This window comes from Erythrolamprus reginae, chromosome 6 (assembly GCF_031021105.1).
Source record: "Erythrolamprus reginae isolate rEryReg1 chromosome 6, rEryReg1.hap1, whole genome shotgun sequence".
NCBI classification, from domain to species: Eukaryota; Metazoa; Chordata; class Lepidosauria; order Squamata; family Dipsadidae; genus Erythrolamprus; species Erythrolamprus reginae.
Window position 1 is genome coordinate 60719674 of NC_091955.1, and position 23776 is coordinate 60743449.

The 23776-nt window shown below is 38.5% G+C and overlaps 1 protein-coding gene across 1 annotated transcript in view; it reads left to right on the forward strand.

Moving 5' to 3' along the window:
- Positions 1-308: 308 nt before the first annotated feature.
- The window catches only part of LOC139169004 (solute carrier family 23 member 1-like), a 57117-nt gene continuing 33649 nt past the window's right edge, over positions 309-23776 (forward strand). Inside the window, exons 1-2 of the mRNA XM_070754790.1 lie at positions 309-404; positions 21525-21594. Of these exons, the coding sequence (XP_070610891.1) occupies positions 21538-21594 (57 nt within the window). The 5' untranslated portion in view covers positions 309-404; positions 21525-21537. The remainder of the gene's footprint in view (positions 405-21524; positions 21595-23776) is intronic.

Sequence of the window (23776 nt, forward strand, 5' to 3'; positions counted from 1 at the left end):
TTTTAAGACTACGTGCTCATTCTGCTGAGTAAGAATTCTAGATACTACCTGCCTGGTGAACATCAACTTGGGGAACATTGTTTTCATTGATATATACGGGAAAGGCATATTTATTTTATACAGAGTAGAACATATATAAATCTGGTCCATTCCACTAATAAGCAAGGTGGAATATGTAATTATTTAACATCGGTTTACAGCTCTCTCCTTTATTGTCTCAGTGCCATCTACGCCCACATACAGATTACCTGGTTTTGACATCCTGGCAGCTCTTCAATTTATTCTTGTGCTCCAGCTCAGCACTCAGTGACTCTAAGAAGTTGTTCAACCTGAAGGGAAGCAACTGGCTCTGTGACATCTACCATATCTTGGGGGCAAAGGTAGAGTTGGACTGAAGACCTAAGGTACCACTTCTTAACTTCTTTAAATAGAACATTGAATATTTTAAAAAACTAGAAACAAAAAAAAAAGACCTCTGAAAAACAGACTCCTGTTGCTACATAATTGGCAATCTAATCGATCAAATGTCAAAGCAAACAACAATCAATGGTTGTTTAGTGTTTGCAGGTGTGGCCCAAAAGGTAGAGATATAGTGTTTGAATCTATTTATTTCTGATTTTTTTACATACCACATTTTCAAAAACTCCATGCCTATCTTTTACCAAACACTTTTGATCCAACAATAGTTAAAATTGTTTGGAAAACTTCAAAGGCAATGAGATCCTGTAATTTTTAACTTTAAAACATCCTGATCTTTTTACTCAATAATCTGACAATTATTTGTGCTAGTACATGTAGTAATTTACTGATTTTAATTGATTATTATATACTGTATGGAATCAGGTATAATATGCAAGCAAAAATAAAATTCTGTAGTATTATAGTTAATTAAATTTACTTGAGATGTACTTTAATAGTTCAGCTATAGGGCAAAATACCATGCCCATTTACACTTTGTTCTTAATCCTTGCGTAACTGTTTTGAAAGCATTAGTCAAATCTGGGTTTGATTGGGGTGTGGGAATGATTGTATCCTTGGGCATTCTGGCATGAATTCAGTTTGATTGTTATCCATTGTCTCAGATATAAAATGTAACTGTCCAGTTCAGTTGAGTAGGAAGAACAGAGTTTAACAGTACCCATAAAAGTTTAATTTCTTTTTGGACAATGGATCCTAAAGGCTTCAATCAAATTGTCTATATAAATGATACATTCTGGGGGGAAAGCAAAGTTTAGAAGCAAGTAGGCACACATCTGAAAGACATATTTTGTTAGATTTCTATTAGATTCCTTCAGAGTTGAACTGTAGGCTATTTTGAGCCAGTTAAGATTTTGGTTCAAATTACATTGTGCTAAAATGCTTCCCTTTTTTCCTCTTCTTTTTCCCCTTCTTCTCAATTTCAAAATTGTGTTGCCTTCTCCTCTGTGCTATGTGTCTCTTCTGATTATATTTTCTTGGAAGATGCAAATTGGAGGAAATTGTTAAGCAGAACTCAGTATGTTTGTATAGTTGCTTTAATGATTAATCTTGCATGTTGTTGAAGATAGAGAAAAGATAGGGAAAAGATAATTTTTGACCAGATTAGCAGCATATAGATCAATAAACTTCAATAATTAATTACTGCTTTTAAATTACAATTTGCAACTCTAAAATAGTTTTCATATGGTTCCTTTGAAATTCCTTATGTATTTTTGCTCTTTTTTCTTTTTAGCATTTTCATTTTTATTTATAAAAGAAGGCAACAGATAAGAGGCATAGGTTGTCAATCTAAAAGATGCAGAAAAAATGGTACCAGGAAATTGGAGGGGAAACGCCACTATTGAAAATTGATCTGCCGGAAAGAACTCAGATAGAGGAAGAGGTTATTCAGCAGAAAGAGTGATCAATGTAATTGGTTTACGACAGTCATTATAATACCGTTTGAGATTTCTTTGGTATCTCAATATGACAATACAATTTGTTCTGAAATAGGAAACTTTATTATCCGATGTTCAAAACTTTTACCAAACAAAAGAAACCTTGCGACAAAGGATAGAGGGCATCTAAAGGCAAATGGACTTAGGGAAAGCTGTACTGTTTCTGGCTCCAGATGCCATTAGATATGTCATCACTTCTGGCAGCTATCTTAGCCAGATGGAGTCAGCAAACCATCAGAAAGCGTTTCTGCCATGCACTTCCATCAGCCGTCCTGTACGGCTGGTATAAAAAGTTACTATTGACACTGTCCCTGTGGCTCAGGAGAGGTGAAGACTGTGAGTCACATCCTCCTTCAATGGTCCTTTTACACAGAGATTAAGAAAAAAACATATTTTGCCATTAATTGCTAGACATCCTGGTTGCTCTGACACACCTTATCTCGAGTGGCTGCTTAAGGATGAACAATCCATAACTACAGCGCAGATGGCTAGATTCTGCACAGCAGCATTGGGGATTCGTCGGAAAAACATGTCTAATCCACCATAGTTATGTTATATAACAAATGTGGCAAGCTCTTTGCACTGCTTTATTTTATTAGAGTTGAAGGGGACCTTGCAGGTCATCAAGTCCAACACCCTGCAGGAAACCCTACACCATCCCAAACGGCAGTCCAATTTTCTTTTGAATGTGTCAAGTGATGAGGCGTTCACAACCTTTGCTGGCAGGCTGTTCCACTGGTTCATCGCTCTCACCGTCAGAAAGTTCTTCCTTATTTCCAGGGTTGAATCTCTCCTTGGTCAGTTTCCACCCGTTGCTCCTGGTCTGGCCCTCTGGTGCCCTGGAAAATAGTGTGGCCTCTTCCTCTCTGTGGCTACCCCTCAAATATCTGTATTTGCTATCATGTCCCCTCTGGCCCTCCTTTTGGCTAAACTATCCATGCCCAGTTCCAGCAACCTCTCTTTGTATGTCTTGGTTTTCAGTCCCTTTATCATTTTAGTTGCTCTTTTCTGTACTTTCTCTAGAGTTTCAATGTCCTTTTTGCTTACTCCTTTCTCTATTAGTATTAAACTGACAGCAAGCTACACATTTTATGGATTATAATTTTAGTATAGTTAGATTGACAGATTGCATTGTATCATAGATTTCAGTTGTTTATTATTTTATATTATAAAATATGATTTTGTATTCTAATTTTTAATTGTATATTTACGGAGTGGTTTTATTTAAACTGAATTGAATTACCCTGTTTTTAGAAGACTTGGTTTAAAAATAGCTCAGAAAAATTGTACTCTGAATGTTCTGAACAGGATTTTATTCTTCAGTCAAACGGGGATTTTCCCCCAAACCTATAGATACTTCCTTTAAAAAAATGGGCTTCTCTGATTAAGGAAGGAGAGCCCTGATTGGATTGGTTTACATTTATATATACAATGAGGCAAAGACAGACAAACAAAATGGGCCAAACAAGGAACATTGTTACTTCATGCAACAAGTTGTTCCAGTTAGCCGAGAAGTAAGGTTTTTTATATAGCCTGATGTCATTTCATTGGTTTGGAAAGTCAGTTGAGAACTCAAAAATCAGCTCTATAGCGGGGATGACAATATTTCAGTAGCTAGAATTGGAATTAAAACAAAAAACAAAAATAATCTCCCAAGGCCTACAATGAGGCAAGGATAAGTAATATAGGCCGTTGTCTATGGAGATTCTCAGTCATCCAGATCATGACTGTCACGAAGGTGCTTGGCAACTGGTCATGCAAATGGGTGTGGAGACTTCTTGTAACTGTTGAACGCAACACTGTCCTTTTAGCCGCTCCAAGGAGTCTCCACAGCTATTTGCACCACTCAGGTGATCCTGATGACACAGATAAATTTAATTTAATTTATTTGACTTCTATGTGGCCCGATGACAATGGGACTCAGGGTGGCTTACAACAATACAATACAATGCAAAATAATGCAAGTGACCAGCTATCTGCAAGAAGTATAAATCCTTCCACTCCCCACCATCCAGTCAGAGCTGAAGAAGCTTTTTGGATAAGGTGACCAGACATCCAGCTTTTGGCGGGACAGTTCCGCTTTTGGGCAATTTGTCCCACGTCCCGTGGTGTTTTTAAAAAGTCCCGATTTTTTAAAAAACGGGACGTCTGGTTACCTTAAGCAAAGGGGAAGGGTCGGGGCAATCTGCGACGGTCTTGGGCTTGGAGATGTTGGCCAGAAGGAGCACCACATCCGACGGCCAAAGGTCTGGCTGCGAGGAGACAGCTCCAGGCTCTGAGCATGCTCCCTGAGCGAGAGGGGGCTAGACCGTAAAAAAGACTGACGCCGAGCAGCTCTTCCCAGCGCTGCAGGTGGAGTAGCATGGGCTGGTGGCTCTGGCTCCTCCTCCTCCTTGCTTGGTTCCTGCCTCCTCCACCGGCATCGATCTCGGGAAAGCAGGCGAAGCTTCAGTAAACAAGCACCAATCTGTCTGTCTCATAAGTTCAGGGAGCAACCAATCCGACCTCTGAGTTTGTTTTCCCCACCTCTCTCCCAGCGATTGTTTCGCCTAAGCATCAGTGGGTTTTGCAAGCTGGTTTCATGCAGAAGGGGAGCAGAAGGAAATGGCGGTTTTAGTCAAAAGGAACGAGATGGGAGAATTTAGAGAAATAAAAGAAGCAGTGATAGAAAGCGCTCAGACGGTAATAGTCCTAGGTTGGAAGGATGCAACAAAATGGACAATACAAAATTGGTATCGGTACATGGTGGATCATATTCAGTTTGAGATTATGGATAAGAGGATCAATTCGGCCAATGAAACTGAGTTGCTGGAGCCGATGGGACGATGGGACAAAGAGGATATGTAGTCAATAGAATTCGAGACCAAGCTATAAAGAATAAATTAGAATTACTTTATAATATGTAAAAAGATATATTGCTCTTGAGTTAAAGTGGTATATAGAAAATATGCCCCCATTTTGGTGGAGGGGTACTTAAACACTGGGAGTGGGCACTTAAACACTGAGCACATTGTTATATGTTGTGCACTGTGTGGATGTTTTATATTATAAAAATTAATATAAATACTTTATTTAAAAAGGACATTAAAGCATTACATTTAATCTTATTTCATTTATCATATTTACATCTGCATCTGCCGCACGAATCCCAGCAACCAGTTAGGTCCCACAGAGTTGGCTTTTTCCGGGTCCAGTCGACTAAACAATGTCGTTTGGCGGGACCCAGGGGAAGAGCCTTCTCCGTGGCGGCCCCGACCCTCTGGAACCAGCTCCCCCCGGAGATTAGAACTGCCCAACCCTCCTTGCCTTTCGCAAACTCCTTAAAACCCATCTCTGCCATCAGGCATGAGGAAATTGAGACATCTCGCCCGGGCCTATACAGTTTATGCATGGTATGGTTGTGTGTATGTTTGCTTTTAATAATGGGGTTTTTAGTGTTTTTTAAATTATTAGATTTGTTGTACATTGTTTTATTGTTGCTGTGAGCCGCCCCGACTCTACGGAGAGGGGCGGCATACAAATCTAATAAATAAATAAATAAATAAATTTATATTTACATATTTAGAGTTTTCTGTGCTTTTTAAACTATCCCTTTCCCCTTTTCTAAGTTCAATCCACTAATACCATTTTCCCCATGTGTTATAATAATTCGAGTCTTTTCCCCCCCGTAAACTTCTATTGTAAGTCTCTCCATTGCGATGCAGTCATAGATTTTTAAAATTTATTATACTTTCTACAGTACTTCTGAATTTTTCTAAAATTGTGCAAACACTATTTGGGCTGTGGTGATGATATATAAAATCAAATATTTAGTAGTTTTGTTATAGTCGTTTTTAAATATTTCTAAAAGAAGGAGCTCTAGTGTGGATTCTATTGTTATTTTAGTATTCGTCTGTAGCCATTTAAGTATTTTGGCCAATATCTTTTCATTTTGAGATATAACCCCGCAACATTAGCTTCTCTCTGGAAATCAATAGAGAATTATGGCATTCTTATTCAGTTGTTTGCTGGCAATCTTAAACTGCCAGATAAGAAGTATGAATGCATTATATAGAACCTGGGTTTCCTGCTGCTATCTAAGAAATGGCTGATTGAAGATACAAGAGGACGTTGATGTTAAAAGTCCTGATTACATCCCATCCCCAAAGCATCATATTCAAGACGTAAGAATATGTGCTGAATATAATCACTGCCTCCTAAGTTCAAGGATTCAAATACAGTTGACATCAAAGTTTATTTTGAAGCAACTAAATTTATTTAGTGCTAATCAAAATATTGCATGAATTGCAGCGTATTTTAAAAAGTTGCTGGAATAAAAATACATTCATAAATAGAATACAACAAAGTTTTTGATCCTGCACTTCACCTCTTTCTTTTCCTTAATTCCTGACAGCCACACAGAACTGAAATCACAAATTATTAGGTGGGAAGTTTCTGTTGACTCTCCAACTAGTGTTTAGGTGGAGAAATATACATTATATCTGTCTAGATATTTGAACAAGAAACTCAGGTAAGATCTTATCTACTGTATTAGGTAAATGCCACAACAAACTGAAACTGAAGGATGTTTATAAACTTCACCCATTGAATCAGAAGTAAAAATGAACATACAAATAAGAAATTGATTTTTTTCTGCCTGAGTGAAGGATTTAATGATTTCTAGGACCTCTTCGCTACTGTGATTCTATCAAGGCAGCCACACCTGTGGCTGACATCATGCTTTAATCCAGATTAATAATCATTGTTAGCTGATCCAAATAGTGCCCATGAATGATGACCTCACCAAGCTTAAGAATCTCTTTATGTTCCAAATTAAGTAATATTTTTCTATTCGTTGACCACATACTTTTCAAGATTTGTGGTTTTAGCCAGTAAATATAAGGTTGAACATTCTGAAGACTACTTTAAAGCAAAGATGTGCAATCCAATCCAAGGCTTTACTTGACCTTTCAACGTCATGCCATCTGATCTGACCACACTGAAAAAAGTAGGAATAGCAGACAAAAGATGTTTTTCTTCTAAATTATAACGTGTGCGTTGGGGATCATCTTATATTCACTATTAAAAAAAAAAACAGGAAGGGGCCAGAGATATACTGTATTTTTTGGAGTAGAAGACACACCTTAGTTTTTGCAGAGGAAAATAGGGAAAAAATAATCTGCCTACCAGGAATTCATTTGGCTAGTCCTTGTCTGGTCAGCTTCAGCACATTGTTTTGCTGGTTTTGAGCACGTGTGCTTGTTTTTTATCCCCTGGTTGGGGATAAATAACAGTTTCTAAAACACTTCACTTCTCTCTCTCTTCAAAGAGAGAAACAACGAGAAAAGCAGTCAAAGCGAAGATCGCTTAGCTAGCAAAGCATGGAAGATCGTGTTAGCACCTTGTTAGGGCTGAAACAAAGCTTAGTAAATGCTATATTTGGAGTATTATTATTATTTATTCGGAGCGGCTCACAACAAGAAAACAGTACAAATCCAATAGTTAAAAACAATTTTAAACCCCTTATATAAAAAAACAGTCATATATCTCAGACAAACCATACATAGTCTACGGAGAGGGGCGCCATACAAATCCAATAAATAAAATAAAATGGAAATGGCCCAGGGGAATCAATTTCCCCATACCTGACAGCAGAGGTGGGTTTTAAGGAGTTTGAGAAAGGCAAGGAGGGTGGGGGCGATCCTAATCTCCAGGGGGAGTTGATTCCACAGGGTCAGGGCCGCCACAGAGAAGGCTCTTATAAGTATAAGAAGTATAAGATGCACCCAAATTTTCAGCCACTTTTTTGAGGGCAAGGTGTGTCATACTCCAAAAAGTACAGTAAATAACTGCAGAACTCTGCTGCCCAGCTCCTGATACTTGGCCACTACTTGAAAGGTGCTATTTGAAACCTTTGAAAACATTCTCCAAGCTTTATCAAAGACTTATTTGTGGGCTTGCCAAGTTGCCTTGCATTGTACTCTAAGTAGGGTCTTTTTTCATCACTAGACTAAAGAGGAATGTGCAAACAATGCCAATTTTATTTTCATAGGCTAGTAATGAAATGTTATCGGAGTACTTCCAGGGTATTTTCTTTCTATTTCTTCAGTTGTAACCTTTGCATTTTGTCTCAATGTTGACACATTGCTATTATCATTCTAGTGTTCATTTTTGCATCTTAACATTATAAATTTGACTCGTTTTATTACACAATCTACTCTTTTCACCATAGATAATTTCTTATCATATAAAATAATATATTTTCTTCATAATCATGATTAGAATACAATAAAAAAGTAGAATTAGTTAAACTTTAACTTTTTCCCCAGTTATTTTTCTCCTGATCATAGATACAAGCTGACTTTAGTGGTATTGGTGCAACAGTTTTAATACGGAAAGCAAAGAATTTTCAAAGGCATGAAGCTCATGATCAGTAGGTTATACCATTGTATTGATGGTTTAGGTAGCTTAGCTAGCATAAATTTATTCCAGGTCTGTGTGTCTGACTTTGATTATTCTAGTTTGGCTGTTTCAATGGTCATTTATGTAGTTTTACAATCATTTTCTTTTGTTCTTCTATCTTACATATTTCTTGTAGTGAGGATAAAATGTGAGCTGAATTCCTCTAAGACAGTATTTCCCAACCGGTGTGCCGCGGCACACTGGTGTGCTGCTAGACATGGTCAGGTGTGCCGCGAAGAAAGAAGCTGAGCTTCTGGTCTCGCAACTTTTTGCGAAGAGCAAAAAGTTGTGAGACCAGAAGCTGAGCTTCCTTCTTTGTGCCTTCCAAGTTTTCCGGCAGCTGCAGCGCCCCGCCTGGCTAGAGCTTCCCTGGCGATGGCAGCAGGTGAGCTTTGGGGCCTGGTAGGAGGGCGGCAGCAGCGGGAGGGTGGGGCGCAGCAGGAGGGTGATGGTGGTGGCAGCGGCAGCGGGCAGTAGCCGTGAGGCGGCACCAGGGTGGTCAGCTGTGAAGCGGAGCACCGGAACAGAGGCACTGACCGGCGGCGGCTGGACATGCTGGAATTGCGTGGTTGGCACTTGCCTGCTGGCTGGGCCGGGACGGAGGCTCCAGCCCCACGTCCATGCCCAGCGCAACGCCAGCATGTACGGCGTCTAGCAACATGTCTAGCCGCCGGTGTCGGTGCCTCCGTTTTGGAGCTCCGCCTCACAGCTGATCACCCTGCCGCCGCCCCACGGCTACTGCCCAATGCCGCTGCTGAGAGAAAGAGAGAGAGAGGGGGGGAGAGAGAAAGAGAGAGGGAGAGAGAGGGAGAGAGGGAGAGAGAGGGAGAGAGGGGGGAGAGAAAGAGAGAGAAAGAGATAGCAAGAGAGGGAGAGAGAGAAAGAGAGAGGGAGAGAGGGGGGAGAGAGGGGGAGAGAAAGAGATAGCAAGAGAGGGAGTGAGAGAAAGAGAGGGAGCGAGGGGAGAGAAAGAGAGAGGGGGAGAGGGGGAGAGAAAGAGAGAGAAAGAGATAGCAAGAGAGGGAGAGAGAGGGGGAGAGAAAGAGAGAAAGCAAAAAAAGAAGAGAGAAAGAGAGATAGCAAGAGAGAGAAAGAGAGAGGGAGAGAGAGGGGGGAGAGAGAAGGAGAGAAAGACAGCAAGAGAGAGAGAGAGAAAGCAAGAGAGAGAAAGAGGGGGGAAGGAGGGTGAGGGAAAGACATAGAGGGAGGGAAGGAGGGAGAGAGAAGGAGGGCAAAAAAGAGAGGAAGGAAGGGAAAAACAAAGAGAGATGGAGAGAGAGGGGGAAAGAAAGAGGAAGGAAGGGAGAGAGAGAAAGAGGGAGGGAGAGAGAATGAGAACGAAAGGGAGGAACAGAGATTTTTTTGTCCAAACTTTTTTTAGCCCCCCCCCCCCCCGGCTCAATGTTCCCCAGGATTTTGTAAATGTGAATAATGTGCCACGGCTCAAAAAAGGTTGGGAAACACTGCTCTAAGAAGTGTGCATGTAAGTGCAAATATAGCTTAGGAATTAGCAGGAGAACCAGATTATGGTTCAAACAAAAATTCACTGGCTGACTAGGGCAGGCAGTCTCTCTTAGTCAATCTACGGCTGTTATCTTGAGGGAAAATAGATGTATATAAATACAGTGGTACTTCTCCTTAGGAACTTATTTCGTTCCATGACCAGGTACTTAAGTAGAAAAGTTTGTAAGTAGAAGCAATTTTTCCCATAGGAGTCAATGTAAAAGCAAATAATGTGTGCAAACCCACTAGGAAAGAAATAAAAGCTCGGAATTTGGGTGGGAGGAGGAGGAGGAAGAAGAGGAGGAGGAGGACAGTCGCTGATGAAGGAAGAAGGTGAGTTGAGGGGAGTCCAAAAAATCCAAACTTTAAGGCTTAAAAAGGAGGAGGAGGAAAAGAGGAGGAGGACAGTCGCTGCCGAAGGAAGAAAGTGAGGTGAGGTGAATCAAAAATATCCAAAACTTAAAAATCCAAAGGCTTAAAAAAAAAGAGGGACTTTGAGGTGGCGAGGAGGAGCACACGCCTCCCATAAACTCAGTGTGAGGCTGCCTCCCATACACTGCATCAGAGAGAGAAACCCAGGCAGGCGAGAGGGGGGAACCTCCCGATCCTTTGACCCAAAGGCAGCTGCTGCTGCTGCTGTTACCTGCTTCCTCTTCCTTCCCATGCTGAAGGGGCTCCCCTCTCCTCTCGCTCATTCACTTTGTAGCTGGTGCCTTTCCTTCACTGTGGTGACTCCTCAGTTTGGCGGAAGCCGACTTGATCTGGTCGGGGCAAAGCGCCCCCTTTTGCCTTTCCGCACCCAGACGCTTCGGGAGGCAACCTCACACCGGGTGTATGGGAGGAAGCGCAAGGGAGTCACCACAGTGAAGTGGTTTATTCCCTCTTCAAGCACCCAGAGAAAGGAAAACGCTCTGTTCGCTCTGGGCTGCCCAGAGCAAAAGGAGCGTTTCTTTACTCTGGGTGCTGGAAGAGGTTTATTCCCTCTCAAAGTGCTCAGAGAAAGAAAATGCTTCATTCGCTCTAGACTGCCAAAGCCTCCTTAAGCACCACCGAAAGGCTCCTCTGGCAGCCCAGAAAAGCCTGAGATGGCCAGGATTAAATGGGAAATATCAGAAAATTGGCCGGGCCTTCGTGCCACTCTCAAATTTCCTGCAAAAGTTTTCCGGGCTCAGGTTCTTAAGTATAAAATGGTTCTTAAGAAGAGGCAAAAAAAATCTTGAACACTCAGTTCTTATTTAGAAACATTCTTAGGTAGAGGTATAACTGTACATTCTTATACAAAAGGTGGAATACAAATCATATATGCACATATACTTCCTTTCAGTGAAAAAACACAGATGCTAACGGAAGATCATGTTGAAACTTTAACATTTCCCCCAGTTATTTTTCTCCTGTTCATAGATACAAGCTGACTTTAGTGGTATTGGTGCAACAGTTTTAATACAAAAATTTTTAAAAGAAAGCAAAGAATTTTTAAAGGTCTGAAGCTCATGATCAGTAGGTTATACCATTGTATTGATGGTTTAGGCAGCTGAGCTAGCATAGATTTATTCTAGGTCTGTGTGTCTGGCTTTGATTATTCTAGTTTGGCTGTTTCGATGGTCATTTATGTAGTTTTACAATCATTTCTTTTGTTCCTCTATCTCAGTGTTTCCCAACCTTGGCAACATGAAGATATTTGGACTTCAACTCCCAGAATTCCCCAGCCAGCAAATGGGGAATTCTGGGAGTTGAAGTCCAGATATCTTCAAGTTGCCAAGGTTGGGAAACACTGCTCTATCTTACATATTTCATGTAGTGAGGATAAAATGTGAATTGAATACATGTGCAAATATAGCTTAATAATTAGATTAGTTGGAGCTGGAGAGCCATGGTTATGGTTCACACAAAAATTCACTGGGTGACTGAATGGAATGGGACTTTCGCCTCCTCCAGTTGGCCACGCCTGTTTGGTCTCTAGGCATCCGCTGGATGATTGGACGCTGCCATTTCTCTTTCGCTGAAAGGGCCCTAGTTCTTTCCCCTAGCCCACCATTCAATTCTGGAGCTGACTGGAAATCCAGTTTCCCCACCATAGAGTCTCCTCCTAGCGCAGCATCCTTTTTCATCTACCTGTCCTAACCAAAACACCTATAAATTGTGGAGCTGATCAGCAACAGGAAGCCGCAGCAGAGGGATGAAAGAGCCACATGTGATTCCAGAGCGAGGGTTTCTGACCCCTGACCTAGGTCTTCTGTGGAAATATCTGTGACCCTTTTCATTGAAATACTGGCTACAAGAATGGTGGAAGATCTTAAGCATAAAACCTACCAGGAAAGACTTAATGAACTCAATCTGTATACTGTAGTCTGGAGGACAGAAGGGAAAGGGGGGACATGATCGAAACATTTAAACATGTTAAAGGGTTAAATAAGGTTCAGGAGGGAAGTGTTTTTAATAGGAAAGTGAACACAAGGGGACACAATCTGAAGTTAGTTGAGGGAAAGATCAGAAGCAGCATGAGAAAATATTATTTTACTGAAAGAATAGTAGATGCTTGGAACAAACTCCCAGAAGACGTGGTAGATAAATCCACAGTAACTGAATTTAAACATGCCTGGGATAAACATATATCCATCCTAAGATAAAATACAGGAAATAGTATAAGGGCAGACTAGATGGACCATGAGGTCTTTTTCTGCCGTCAATCTTCTGTTTCTATGTTTCTAAATATGATTTTGTAGGGTTTGACAGAAATTGACAGGTTGAATCTTACTCTGTACAACAACGGTGATTTATTAGGAGTTCTTTAGAAATCTGAAATCAAAGTATCAAGTGGTGATGGAGGCTTTGCATAAGTTTGACAATCTTGTGAATCATAACTCCACTAAAAGTAATATATGTGAAGTAGCTGTTAAACAGATATACATTTTATTTTAGTCAAACTGTATTTGAAGGTGAGATTTTATTGTTTTCTGTAGGCCACTGAGTAGGTCCATGTAATTACTATTGCTGAAAAATAAATCTTTTAGGAATTAATAGGGAATATTGATCCACTGTTGTTCTCCAAATGTCAATTCCAATACAGAAAGAACATACTTAAAGAGTACGTATAACTGAAAATGTTAAAGCCTGTCTCACACTTGGGAGACTGCATGTAACAACTTTCTTTCAAAAATGGAAAAACTATAAACTATACAAATATGTATTTAAATATAGCATTACTGTAATCTCATTGCATCTTGAATATAATATCAATTCAATAAAGTCTGTTGTTTTACACATAGTTTTATATATAAACACATTGGAGTCCAGTCTGAAACATTATTGTTGGTTTTGAATAAAATATGATCTAAAAAATATTGAAAATGTAGTTTTGATGTTAAATATCACACCACTTAAATACAAATCTAAGTCTTTATTATCTTCAAACATTACATTCTTATCAGGAAATGGATTCATTACCAGCAGAATTTCATAAAGAGTAATTGTAGGGATTTTTATGTCATAGGATTTAATAATTGCCTGCATACTTCCAGGGTTTAAAATGCTGCAACTCCAAACTGATTTGTCACTAAATGTTAACATAACAACTCTAAATGCAGCTACTGATCCTACTTAATAATAGTTATCCTTCAATGGAAAAATGATTAAAATCATCATTTTAATCTACTGACTTATTCTAACTATAAATTTTATCCCAAAACTATATTTTCCAAAGAATAGGAAAGAGAAAGAGTTTGCCCTATGTTAATTCAAAGGTTTCCTCCAGTTCTTTTCTAATGTATAGCCAATAATCCTTGCAGAAAACCATAGCTGCATTCTGTTAGTAACTAATTTGTATCTCCAAATGGTAATGTTTCATTAAATAGACATGAACAGCCATTGAATTAGTGATGTATTGACTTGGACTATTCTAGTATTCTATATGCCTTTCTCCAACAAGGAAAGGTTCCTCACCAATTTCATTCTACTGCTTATCTTAAACCAAATTCCTTCTCAGAAGTTTGGTGAACCTTCATAATAATTACTATTCTATTTTTGCAGGGGTAGCAATATTTGCTACATCAGGGAATAGTTGCCACTAAAATGTAAAAGGCCAATATATTTGTGATGAGCAGTTTTACTGGATCAGATGACACTCTAAAAGCTAGTCTTAGATAAGTAAACTAATTTTAATATTCCTAAGAGCCATTGCAAGTGTCCATTCCCATTGTATTGGAAACTTATCTTTGATACACTCTCTTTCTTAGTGCGTTCTATGTTGTGATTTTTCCTAATGTTCCCTAAACACATTTTGTCACTTCACTCAAGATTGCACCCATACTTTTTTCATTGTATCAATATTATGACTTTTTTTTTGGTTTTCCTTTGGTAAGAAAATGGTAAGTCAACCTAGTACTTTGAGATTACATAGACTTCCATCCGTAACTAAGCAATTATCACTTGGTAACTGTTTTACATCTATGATACGCTTTAGATCAGTGTTCCCTCTAATTTTTTGGGGGGGTGGGCGGAAAAGTATAGTGTCTGAGAGGCAGTCCCTTTGGGACTGGGCAGCACAGAAATAATAAATAAACAAATAAATAAACAAACAAATAAAAAACCCACCCTGTTTTGCATCAGAGAATTTCAAAATAAAATACTGTAGTGTGTGTCTATAACAGTGAGCTCATAATAGGGCAACTCTATCAATATCAAAATGCCACTTAAATAGTTGAGCTAGTTTCAAACTAGATTTTGATTTTCTTTCTCTCTTCCTTACTCCCATTCTTTTTCTTTCTCTTTTCCTTCCTCTCTTTTTTCTATCTGTTTCTCTCTCTTCCTCTCTCTCTCTTTCCCTCTCACTCTTTCCCTCTCGGCTTCTGGGCAGGTTTGGAAAACTCTGAGTTGATGATTATTTTTAAGTGAGCGATTGCTCACTGCTCAGCTTAGAGGGAACTATGCTTTAGATTCAAGCTGGGTTTTGCCCAATACATAATTATATTGGCCACTTGCGGCTACTTCACTTCCTACGGGAATGTTGTAATCATTCCTTTTGAGTATTGTAATTGCTTTCTCAATGACTAGAAAATAACTGAAAAGCTCAAGGTCCTTTGCTTATCAGAGAACACAGTTCATTATATATACATATTTGTCAATATGTAATAGCCAGGATACTGATTATCTTCATAATCAGTTGATGTACCATTTCTAGAATTGTACTTTAAAGGCCTGATAATAGATAGTTTCACATCAACCACAAAAATGAAATTAACAAAACTTTAAAATAATAGAAAATTAAAATTCTGTTTAAATTCTATTCATTTCTTTCTGAGACATATTTTCTACTAAAACTATCCAATAATACTATTAGTAAAAGTAATTTTCACAATTTATCAGAGAAATCAGGACTACTCCAAAATAAATGGCTTTGTCGTAGAGATGAACAGTCCTTATCTAGCACTTCCTTTCCCCCAACCCTCCAAACTTCCAGTCTTCATTGCTGTTCTTGAGAACCCTGTGCATGAAATCTATATATCTCAAGTTGCGCAGGTTTTAAAACATAGGTCCAATTAGATCTAAAAAGGTTGATTATCACCTTCTTAGAACCTTAGAACCATGGAGCTGCCCTTTTTGGTCTCCTCATAATAAACTGAGGTGACATTGCCATGTGGTCAAAGTCCACAAATTGATTTTTTTTAAAAATTAATTAATTAATTAATTTTTGTCCAATACACAATACATATTGAAGAGAATAGACATTAAGTATTATATATAAAGAAAAGATATAAAAATAGAGGAGAAGATATATGAAAGGAAGAAAAGATATATGATATATGAAATAAGGAGAGATGCTTGGACAGGGGACGAAAGGCACACTTGTGCACTTATGTACGCCCCTTACTGACCTCTTAGGAGCCTGGAGAGGTCAATCGTGGATAGTCTAAGGGAGAAATGTTGGGGGTTAGGGGTTGACACTACTGAGTCTGGTAATGAGTTCCACGCTTCGACAACTCGATTGCTAAAGTCATATTTTTTACAGTCAAGCTTGGAGCAATTAATATTAAGTTTGAATTTGTTGTGTGCTCTTGTGTTGCTGCGGTTGAAGCTGAAGTAGTCATTGACAGGCAGGACGTTGCTGCATATGATTTTGTGGGCAATACTTAGATCATTCATTCTCTTACTCATCCTTTCCTTTTCCTGCTTTTTCTTCTGTTCATCTTCTGTGATTTTTGTCAGAAAATAATGGCAAATAGCCGTTATATAACATAAATATCTGAATGGAGTATTTATCCTGAGATTGCTACAGCTGGGGCTTACAACTTGTCTGGCTGGTTTGACTATTGATTACTTGGCTAAGACTTCAGGTGCAAAATTATTTTATCTCCGGTTGGTTTCTGCCTCTAGGCAACATTCATTACTTAATTAAGTTCTTACAGTCTATATATATATTTTACATCATCTCTATTTTTCAAGTAATCAATTTGCTGATTGTACATGAAATGAATAGCAAGGTACAATCCTTTTGGTATGCAGCTGTGCTGGAATGGTGGGGCAAGCTAATTTGTGTTACAATAACCCATGATTAATGTGATGCCCGAACACAATAACTACAAAAGAGGTTCTTGAATTAAGTCAGAGCAAAATAGCAAGGCAGTAATTCCAGGCATGGTATGCTTCCATTAATAATTGTAGAGACACAAAACACCATGCTTGAGAGAATTATTGATCAAAAATTTTAGTTACACAGTGAATTATTCATGGTTAATATATAGTGTGCTTAAAGAAAACCTGTACTGAAGCCGTACCATAAACCTGTAAAATCAGGGAAGGAGTGATATTTAACTTTGCAGATGGAAGAAGTGATCTTCAGTCCCTTTGGATTCATACACAAGGTAGAGTCTTCATAATTGTGGTTAAATATCAGAAAGGTGACTAGCTGAGTGTGCTTTCAATTGCTATACAGTATATACGATTTAGTATCCCTGTCATTATAAGCCAGGACTATGTTTAAATTGTTTCAGAACACAGGCAAGGGATTTTTTAAGTGCAGAATTCTGACTTTTTATATTATTAAACATATCTACTTTATATTAGATTCCAGTAATCTTGTGCTATCCAGGGGTTTTGGTGCATGACAGTTGCATATTTTGGTCCAAAGACAAAAGTATCTGGAGGATTTTAGATTGCTTGATTTTGGTTGTTATAGAGAGCTTTTGGATCTTTTGGAAGACTACAGTCAACTATTAGAGTTTGAAGGAAAAAAATATTTGCAGGATTAATGTAATGTGTATTGAATTTTCAATTTATTTCATTATGAATGTGTTTGGCTACAATTTTAACCACTATAACTGTTAAAATGAATTGTAGTCCTAAATATCTACATGGTATTGAGTCAGAAAGGAGAGCACCACATGGAGGTGATTATTAGTCCAATAGGCAGCCCCCCTGTTGTGGTTGGCTCTGGCCCAGCTCCTGCCCCAGGGAATGTGGAGGTGGATGCAGGGGAAACTTCAACATGTCACAGGCCTGTGTTATTGCCGACAGAGTCAGTTCAGAGTTTAGTTTCCTCGGATGAAGAAGAAAGTGGGAGTGACTCGGCAGAGGGGGGCTTGGCACACAGCCCAGGCAGTCAATCTCCCTTATCTTCCATTGATTCGGATGAAGACGTTTTGGATCCACGCAAGCGCAGAATTATGCGTAGAAGAGACCAAGTAAGGACATATTACAGGAGATAAGAGCGGCCACCTGTGTTTGGGTGGGGCTCCCATAATTAGGGCTGCTGCTATAAATAGCAGCATGTGGGTTTGGCCGTTGTGGAAGAGTATCTGATCGCAGTGAGTCAGGAATCCTGTGTTGCTGGTTTCTGGACTTTGTTGATTTTTCACGCCTTTAAAAACAAAGCAGAGCAATGTATATGTGTGTGTGTGTGTCTCACTTCATTGGAAGAAGAAGGGGTGTGAAGTTTCTTCACAGCTGCTAGCTAAGTACTTAATGACTGCTTAAGGTTATTTGCATAGACTATCCGGTTGTTTTGGGACGAGTGCTCTTTGCAATACAAAAAGAGTGCTTAGTTTATTTTGAATTTTGGGATAAAGAACATTGTTTTGAATTTTCAAACCTGTGTGTGTGTCTGAAATTTGTACCCTTGAATTTTAAGAAGGCTCCTACCAGAAAGCCCAGCAGAACGCCCCCACTGTTACCTATGCATTCTGCACTGCCTCTGCCATTTTTTAATTCATATGGCTGTATTTTCATTCTTTTTAATTGTTTAATTGTTTTTTTTACTATGCTTTAAATTTTTAGTTGTTACAATTTTACATTTTACTATTGTAAGCTGCCCAGAGTAGCCCTGTGCTGCGATGGGGTACAAATAAATTTAATAAATACATTAAAATAACACAATTTATTTCATTCATCTAATACAATTACTTCTAATTTATCTAAAAAATGTTCATTTGCATTGTTAAAATCTCAGAACAAATATATTATTTACATTAAAATCATTAGACTACAATTACAACTACTGTACATTACTTAATATATCCATAGATATACACTGCTCAAAAAAATAAAGGAAACACTCAAACAGTACAATATAATTCCATGTAAATCAAACTTCTGTGAAATCAAACTGTCCACTTAGGAAGCAACACTGATTGACAATCAATTTCACATGTGGTTGTGCACATTCAACTTTGTACATAAAAAGTATTCAATGAGAATATTTCATTCATTCAGATCTAGGATGTGTTCTTTGAATGTTCCCTTTGTTTTTTTGAGCAGTAGATATATTTTAATTGGTAAAACGGAGTTAGATTTATAAGATTTTTGAGATGGAGGAAAAAAGAGATTAGTATTTAATAAGCATATAGAAGGCCAATAAAAAGGCAATAACACTAAAAATGAAGCTTTACTAGCTTCATAAGACAATACATTATTTCTAGTGCAGCAAAGATAGTATTTAGTTAAGGAAGCAAGTTTTAAAATTTCCTTTTTTCATTTAAGCAAATGTTCTTTTAAAAATAGCAATAATCATCATAGTTATATAGGTAGTCCACAAATTATAACCTCAATTGGGACCAGAATTTATGTTGTTAAGCAAATAAGTTGGGCCTAATTTTATGATACTTTTTGTCATAATTGTTAAACAAATCACTGCAGTTGTGAAGTGAATCACATGATGGTTGTTAAACGAATCAGTTTCATATATTGACTTTCCTGGTCAGAAGCTGGCTGGGAAGTTCTCAAATGGCAATCCTGTGACCCTGAGATACATCTCTGTTGTCAAGCATCCAAATTTTGATTATGTGACCATGGGAAGGGTACAATGCAAGTACTGCTTGTGAATCATATTTTTTTCAGTACCATTGTAATTTTGAGCAGTCACTACAGACTACCTGTAATCTCTCTATGTATACAGTGGGGTGGGTGGGGAGTATTTAGTCAGACACCAATTGTGCAAGTTCTGCCACTTAAAAAAATGAGAGAGACCTGTAATTGACATCATAGGTAGACCTCAACCATGAGAGACAACATGAGAAAATACATCCAGAAAATCACATTGTCTGATTTTTAATGAATTCATTTCCAAATTATGGTGGAAAATTAAGCATTTGGTCAATAACAAAAGTTCATCTCAATACTTTGTTATATATATATTGCCATACTTTGTTGGCAATGACAGAGGTCAAACATTTTCTGTAAGTCCTCAAAAGGTTGGCACACACAGATGCTGGTATGTTGGCCCATTCCTCCATGCAGATCTCCTCAAGAGCAGTGATGTTTTGGGGCTGTCGCTGGGCAACACGGACTTTCAACTCTTTCCAAAAGTTTTTTATAAGGTTGAGATCTGGAGACTGGCTAGGCCACTCCAGGACCTTAAAATGCTTCTTATGAAGCCACTCCTTCATTGCCCTGGTGGTGTATTTGGGATCATTGTCATGCTGAAAGATCCAGCCACCTTTCATCTTCAGTTCCCTTGCTGATGGAAGGTGGTTTGCACTCAAAATCTCACAATACATGGCCCCATTTATTCTTTCATGTACATGGATCAGTCGTTCTGGTCCCTTTGCAGAGAAACCACCCCAAAACATGATGTTGCCACCCCCATGCTTCACAGTAGGTATGGTGCTCTTTGGATGCAACTCAGCATTCTTCCTCCTCCAAACATGACGAGTTGTGTTTCTACCAAACAGTTCTACTTTGGTTTCATCTGACCATATGACATTCTCCCAATACCCTTCTGGATCATCCAAATGCTCTCTAGCAAACTTCAGATGGGCCTGGACATGTACTGGCTTAAGCAGGGGGACACATCTGGCACTGCAGGATCTTGAGTCCCTGGTGGTGTAGTGTGTTACTGATGGTAGCCTTTGTTACATTGGTCCCAGCTCTCTGCAGGTCATTCACTAGGTTCCCCTGTGTGGCTCTGGGATTTTTGCTCACTGTTCTTGTGATCATTTTGACGGGGTGAGATCTTGCATGGAGTCCCAGATCGAGATTATCAGTGGTCTTGTATGTCTTCCATTTTCTAATTATTGCTCCCAGAGTTGATTTCTTCACACCAAGCTGCTTGCCTATTGCAGATTCAGTCTTCCCAGCCTGATGCAGGGCTACAATTTTGTTTCTGGTGTCCTTCAACAGCTCTTTGGCCTTCATCATAATGGAGTTTGGAGTGTGATGGTTTGAAGTTCTGGACAGGTGTCTTTTATACTGATAACAAATTCAAACAGGTGCCATTACTACAGGTAATGAGTGGAACACAGAGGAACCTCTTAAACAAGTTACAGGTCTGTGAGAGCCAGAAATCTTGCTTGTTTGTAGGTGACCAAATATTTATTTTTCACAAATTAACGAATTTGCAAAGAAATTCGTTAAAAATCAGACAATGTGATTTTCTGGATGTTTTCTCATGTTGTCTCTCATGGTTGAGGTCTACCTATGATGTCAATTATAGGCCTCTCTCATCTTTTAAAGTGGGAGAACTTGCACAATTGGTGTCTGACTAAATACCTTCCCCCCCCAATGTATAAGCTACTCATGTATCATCATGAAATCTCCAGAATCATAAAACTTACAAACTTGAAACTTGGCATGTGTGTTCCTCTTGGCTTCTAGGTGCTCACTAAGAAAGGATTTTTTGAAATGACCATCAGATCATTAGTTATTTCTTATATTATTATCAACACATACTGATACTAAGGAGTTAAACATTCTACTTTCCCTCCCTGCCTGAAAACAACTCTGTTCCAACTGCCAGTGGGCGTGGCCAGTGCTTGATTCATCCAGCCTGTATGCTGGGAGTTTAGACATTCTACTCCATGCTAAGGAGTTCAGTTTTGTAGTAAAGCACGGGTATCCAATTACTAGTAATAATATATAGTTTAAGAAGCTATTCTGTGTGAAACATGTTTTTGTATAGGAAAGAAAAGAATCCCCTTTTCAGTTACTGATCCATTATTGTTCAAGCAGGATATTTAAAAACAAGAAAATGTTTCCAAAGCCTTATGCTGCTGTATAATTGAGCTGAACATGATTAAATAATTTCAGCAGGCTAGGGAAGAGAGAATTACTCTTTAGTTACTCTCACATGAATGCCTGGAAATGAAATTTGGATTTCTGCAACTAGTTGTTGTTTAGGGAGCCAAACATGAGGTTTGATTGGTGCTTCATCTGCACTTTCTCTCTGTTTTATTCAAGGTTGTCCCATGAAATGGAGCTGATCCACACTGAAAAAGAAGCAAATGGATTAGACAATCCCACTTTCATTGTAAGTTTATATTTTCATTTTAAATTAAATATCTGTATAAGAGTTTCAATCATATAAAATGAAGAGCAAGAATGATGTGGGCAATAGCTAGTGCCATATGTGATCTCTTGATCTGTTTAATGTAAAAACTATGCTTTTCCTCCTGAGATCTAACAGAATGGCATTTAGCACATTTAAATCTAAGATGTAACATTTGCTGCATGTATTTCTCTTTTTTTATTCTGGAAAAAAGTAGGCGAAAGGACTGATATTCATTTTAATATGTGTCTTTCCTCCTATTTTTGTCAGGTTATTAATTCACTTTGAATCATATACTGTCATTTCCTTCTCGGTTTTTATAAAAAGATAATGTATTATTTCTTGGTATTCACAGTCTACCTGAAATAGAACAGACTGTGACAAATACAATGTTACAATTTAAGAGGTTTTCACATTATGTTGGGAGGTGGGGGTTTTTTATATAGCACTTCTCATCAAAAGAAATCATGAAACAGTTTTATAGCCTTTTGCACGTTCTTTCTCTCTTTCCTACTCCTACATGCCATTGATGTATTACATTTATAGCTAGTTTTAAATTTGTCGTTCTCTGAATTTAATTATTTCCTTCATTTTTGTTTCCTTCTTAAATTTTTGTTGTCTTTTTTACATTATCTGTCAGTGCGGGGTTTTTTTCTATATGTCTATTAATGGCTGATTTGTCAGAATGCTAAACAATTCTCTAGCAATTTTGATTTCTCTTGGAATAGGATATACTCAGTTTCCCAATTAGAATTGTTGTTGAGCCTACTCATGTGTTAAGAGGGTAAGGAGTTTTTATCTTGTCTGCTGACTGCTAGTTGGTGTTTGTGGATATGCCCTTCTGGCTGAGGTAATGGCAAGTAGGAAAGCCACCTTCTGGGTAAGGAGACGAATGGAACAGTCCCGGAGTGGCTCATAGAGGGACCTAGTTAAGGAGTCCAGGACTTTGGTCAGGTTCCAGGTTGGGAAACGGTGAGTTACTGGAGGGCTGCACAGGGAAGCACCCCTCAGGGGTCTTTTAATCAGAGGATGCACAGGCCAGTATTGATAACAAGGCTGCTACTGGGCATTTATTTATTTATTTATTTATTTATTTATTTATTTATTTATTTATTTATTTATTTATTTAGTTAGTTAGTTAGTTAGTTAGTTAGTTAGTTAGTTAGTTAGTTAGTTAGTCCAATACATAATACACATTGAAGAGAATAGATATATAGTAATATAACTAAAGAAAAGAATAGAAAAAAAGATATAAATGTATAGGTGAACATATTTGAAAGGAAGAAAAGATAAATGAGATAAGGAGAGACAATTGGACAGGGGATGGAAGGAACACTGGTGCACTTATGCACGCCCCTTACCGACCTCTCAGGAACCTGGAGATGTCAATCGTGGATAGTCTAAGGGAAAAATATTGGGGGTTAGGGGTTGACACTACTGAGTCAGGTAATGAGCTCCACGCTTCGACAACTCAGTTGCTGAAGTCATATTTTATACAGTCAAGTTTGGAGCGGTTAATATTAAGTTTGAATCTGTTGCGTGCTCTTGTGTTGTTGTGGTTGAAGATGAAGTAGTCATTGACAGGTAGAACGTTGCAGCATATAATCTTGTGGGAAATACTTAGATCGTGTTTTAGATGTCATAGTTCTAAGCTTTCAAGACCAAGGATTGATAGTCTGCTTTTGTAGGGTATTCTGTTTCGAGTGGAGGAGTGAATGGCTCTTCTGGTGAAGTATCTTTGGACATTTTAAGAGTTTGAGAGTGTTGGGAGCCTGTCAGTCTATGTAATGGCTGTTACAGACTTTACACTCCATGTTGTAGAACAGGGGTCTCCAACCTTGACAACTTTAAGACTTGTGGACTCTGTGGATTGTGGATTCTGGGCGTTGAAGTCCAGAAGCCTTAAAGTTGCCAAGGTTGGAGACCCCTGTTGTAGATGTCGCCTGTTTTTTCTTTTTGTGTCTTCAGATTTCCTTAAGATATTTTGGAGAGCTTTAGTTAGGTTGTGTGCAAAAGTGCTGTTGTTTCTTTATAATGTTTTCAAAATGTTTTGATGTATGATAGTGTTCTCTTTTTTTATAGCCTATACTAATTGTCTGGTAGTTGTTTGAATGGTCAGGCATTTTTTGAATAAAGTTTGTTGGTAACCATTTTATTGGAATAT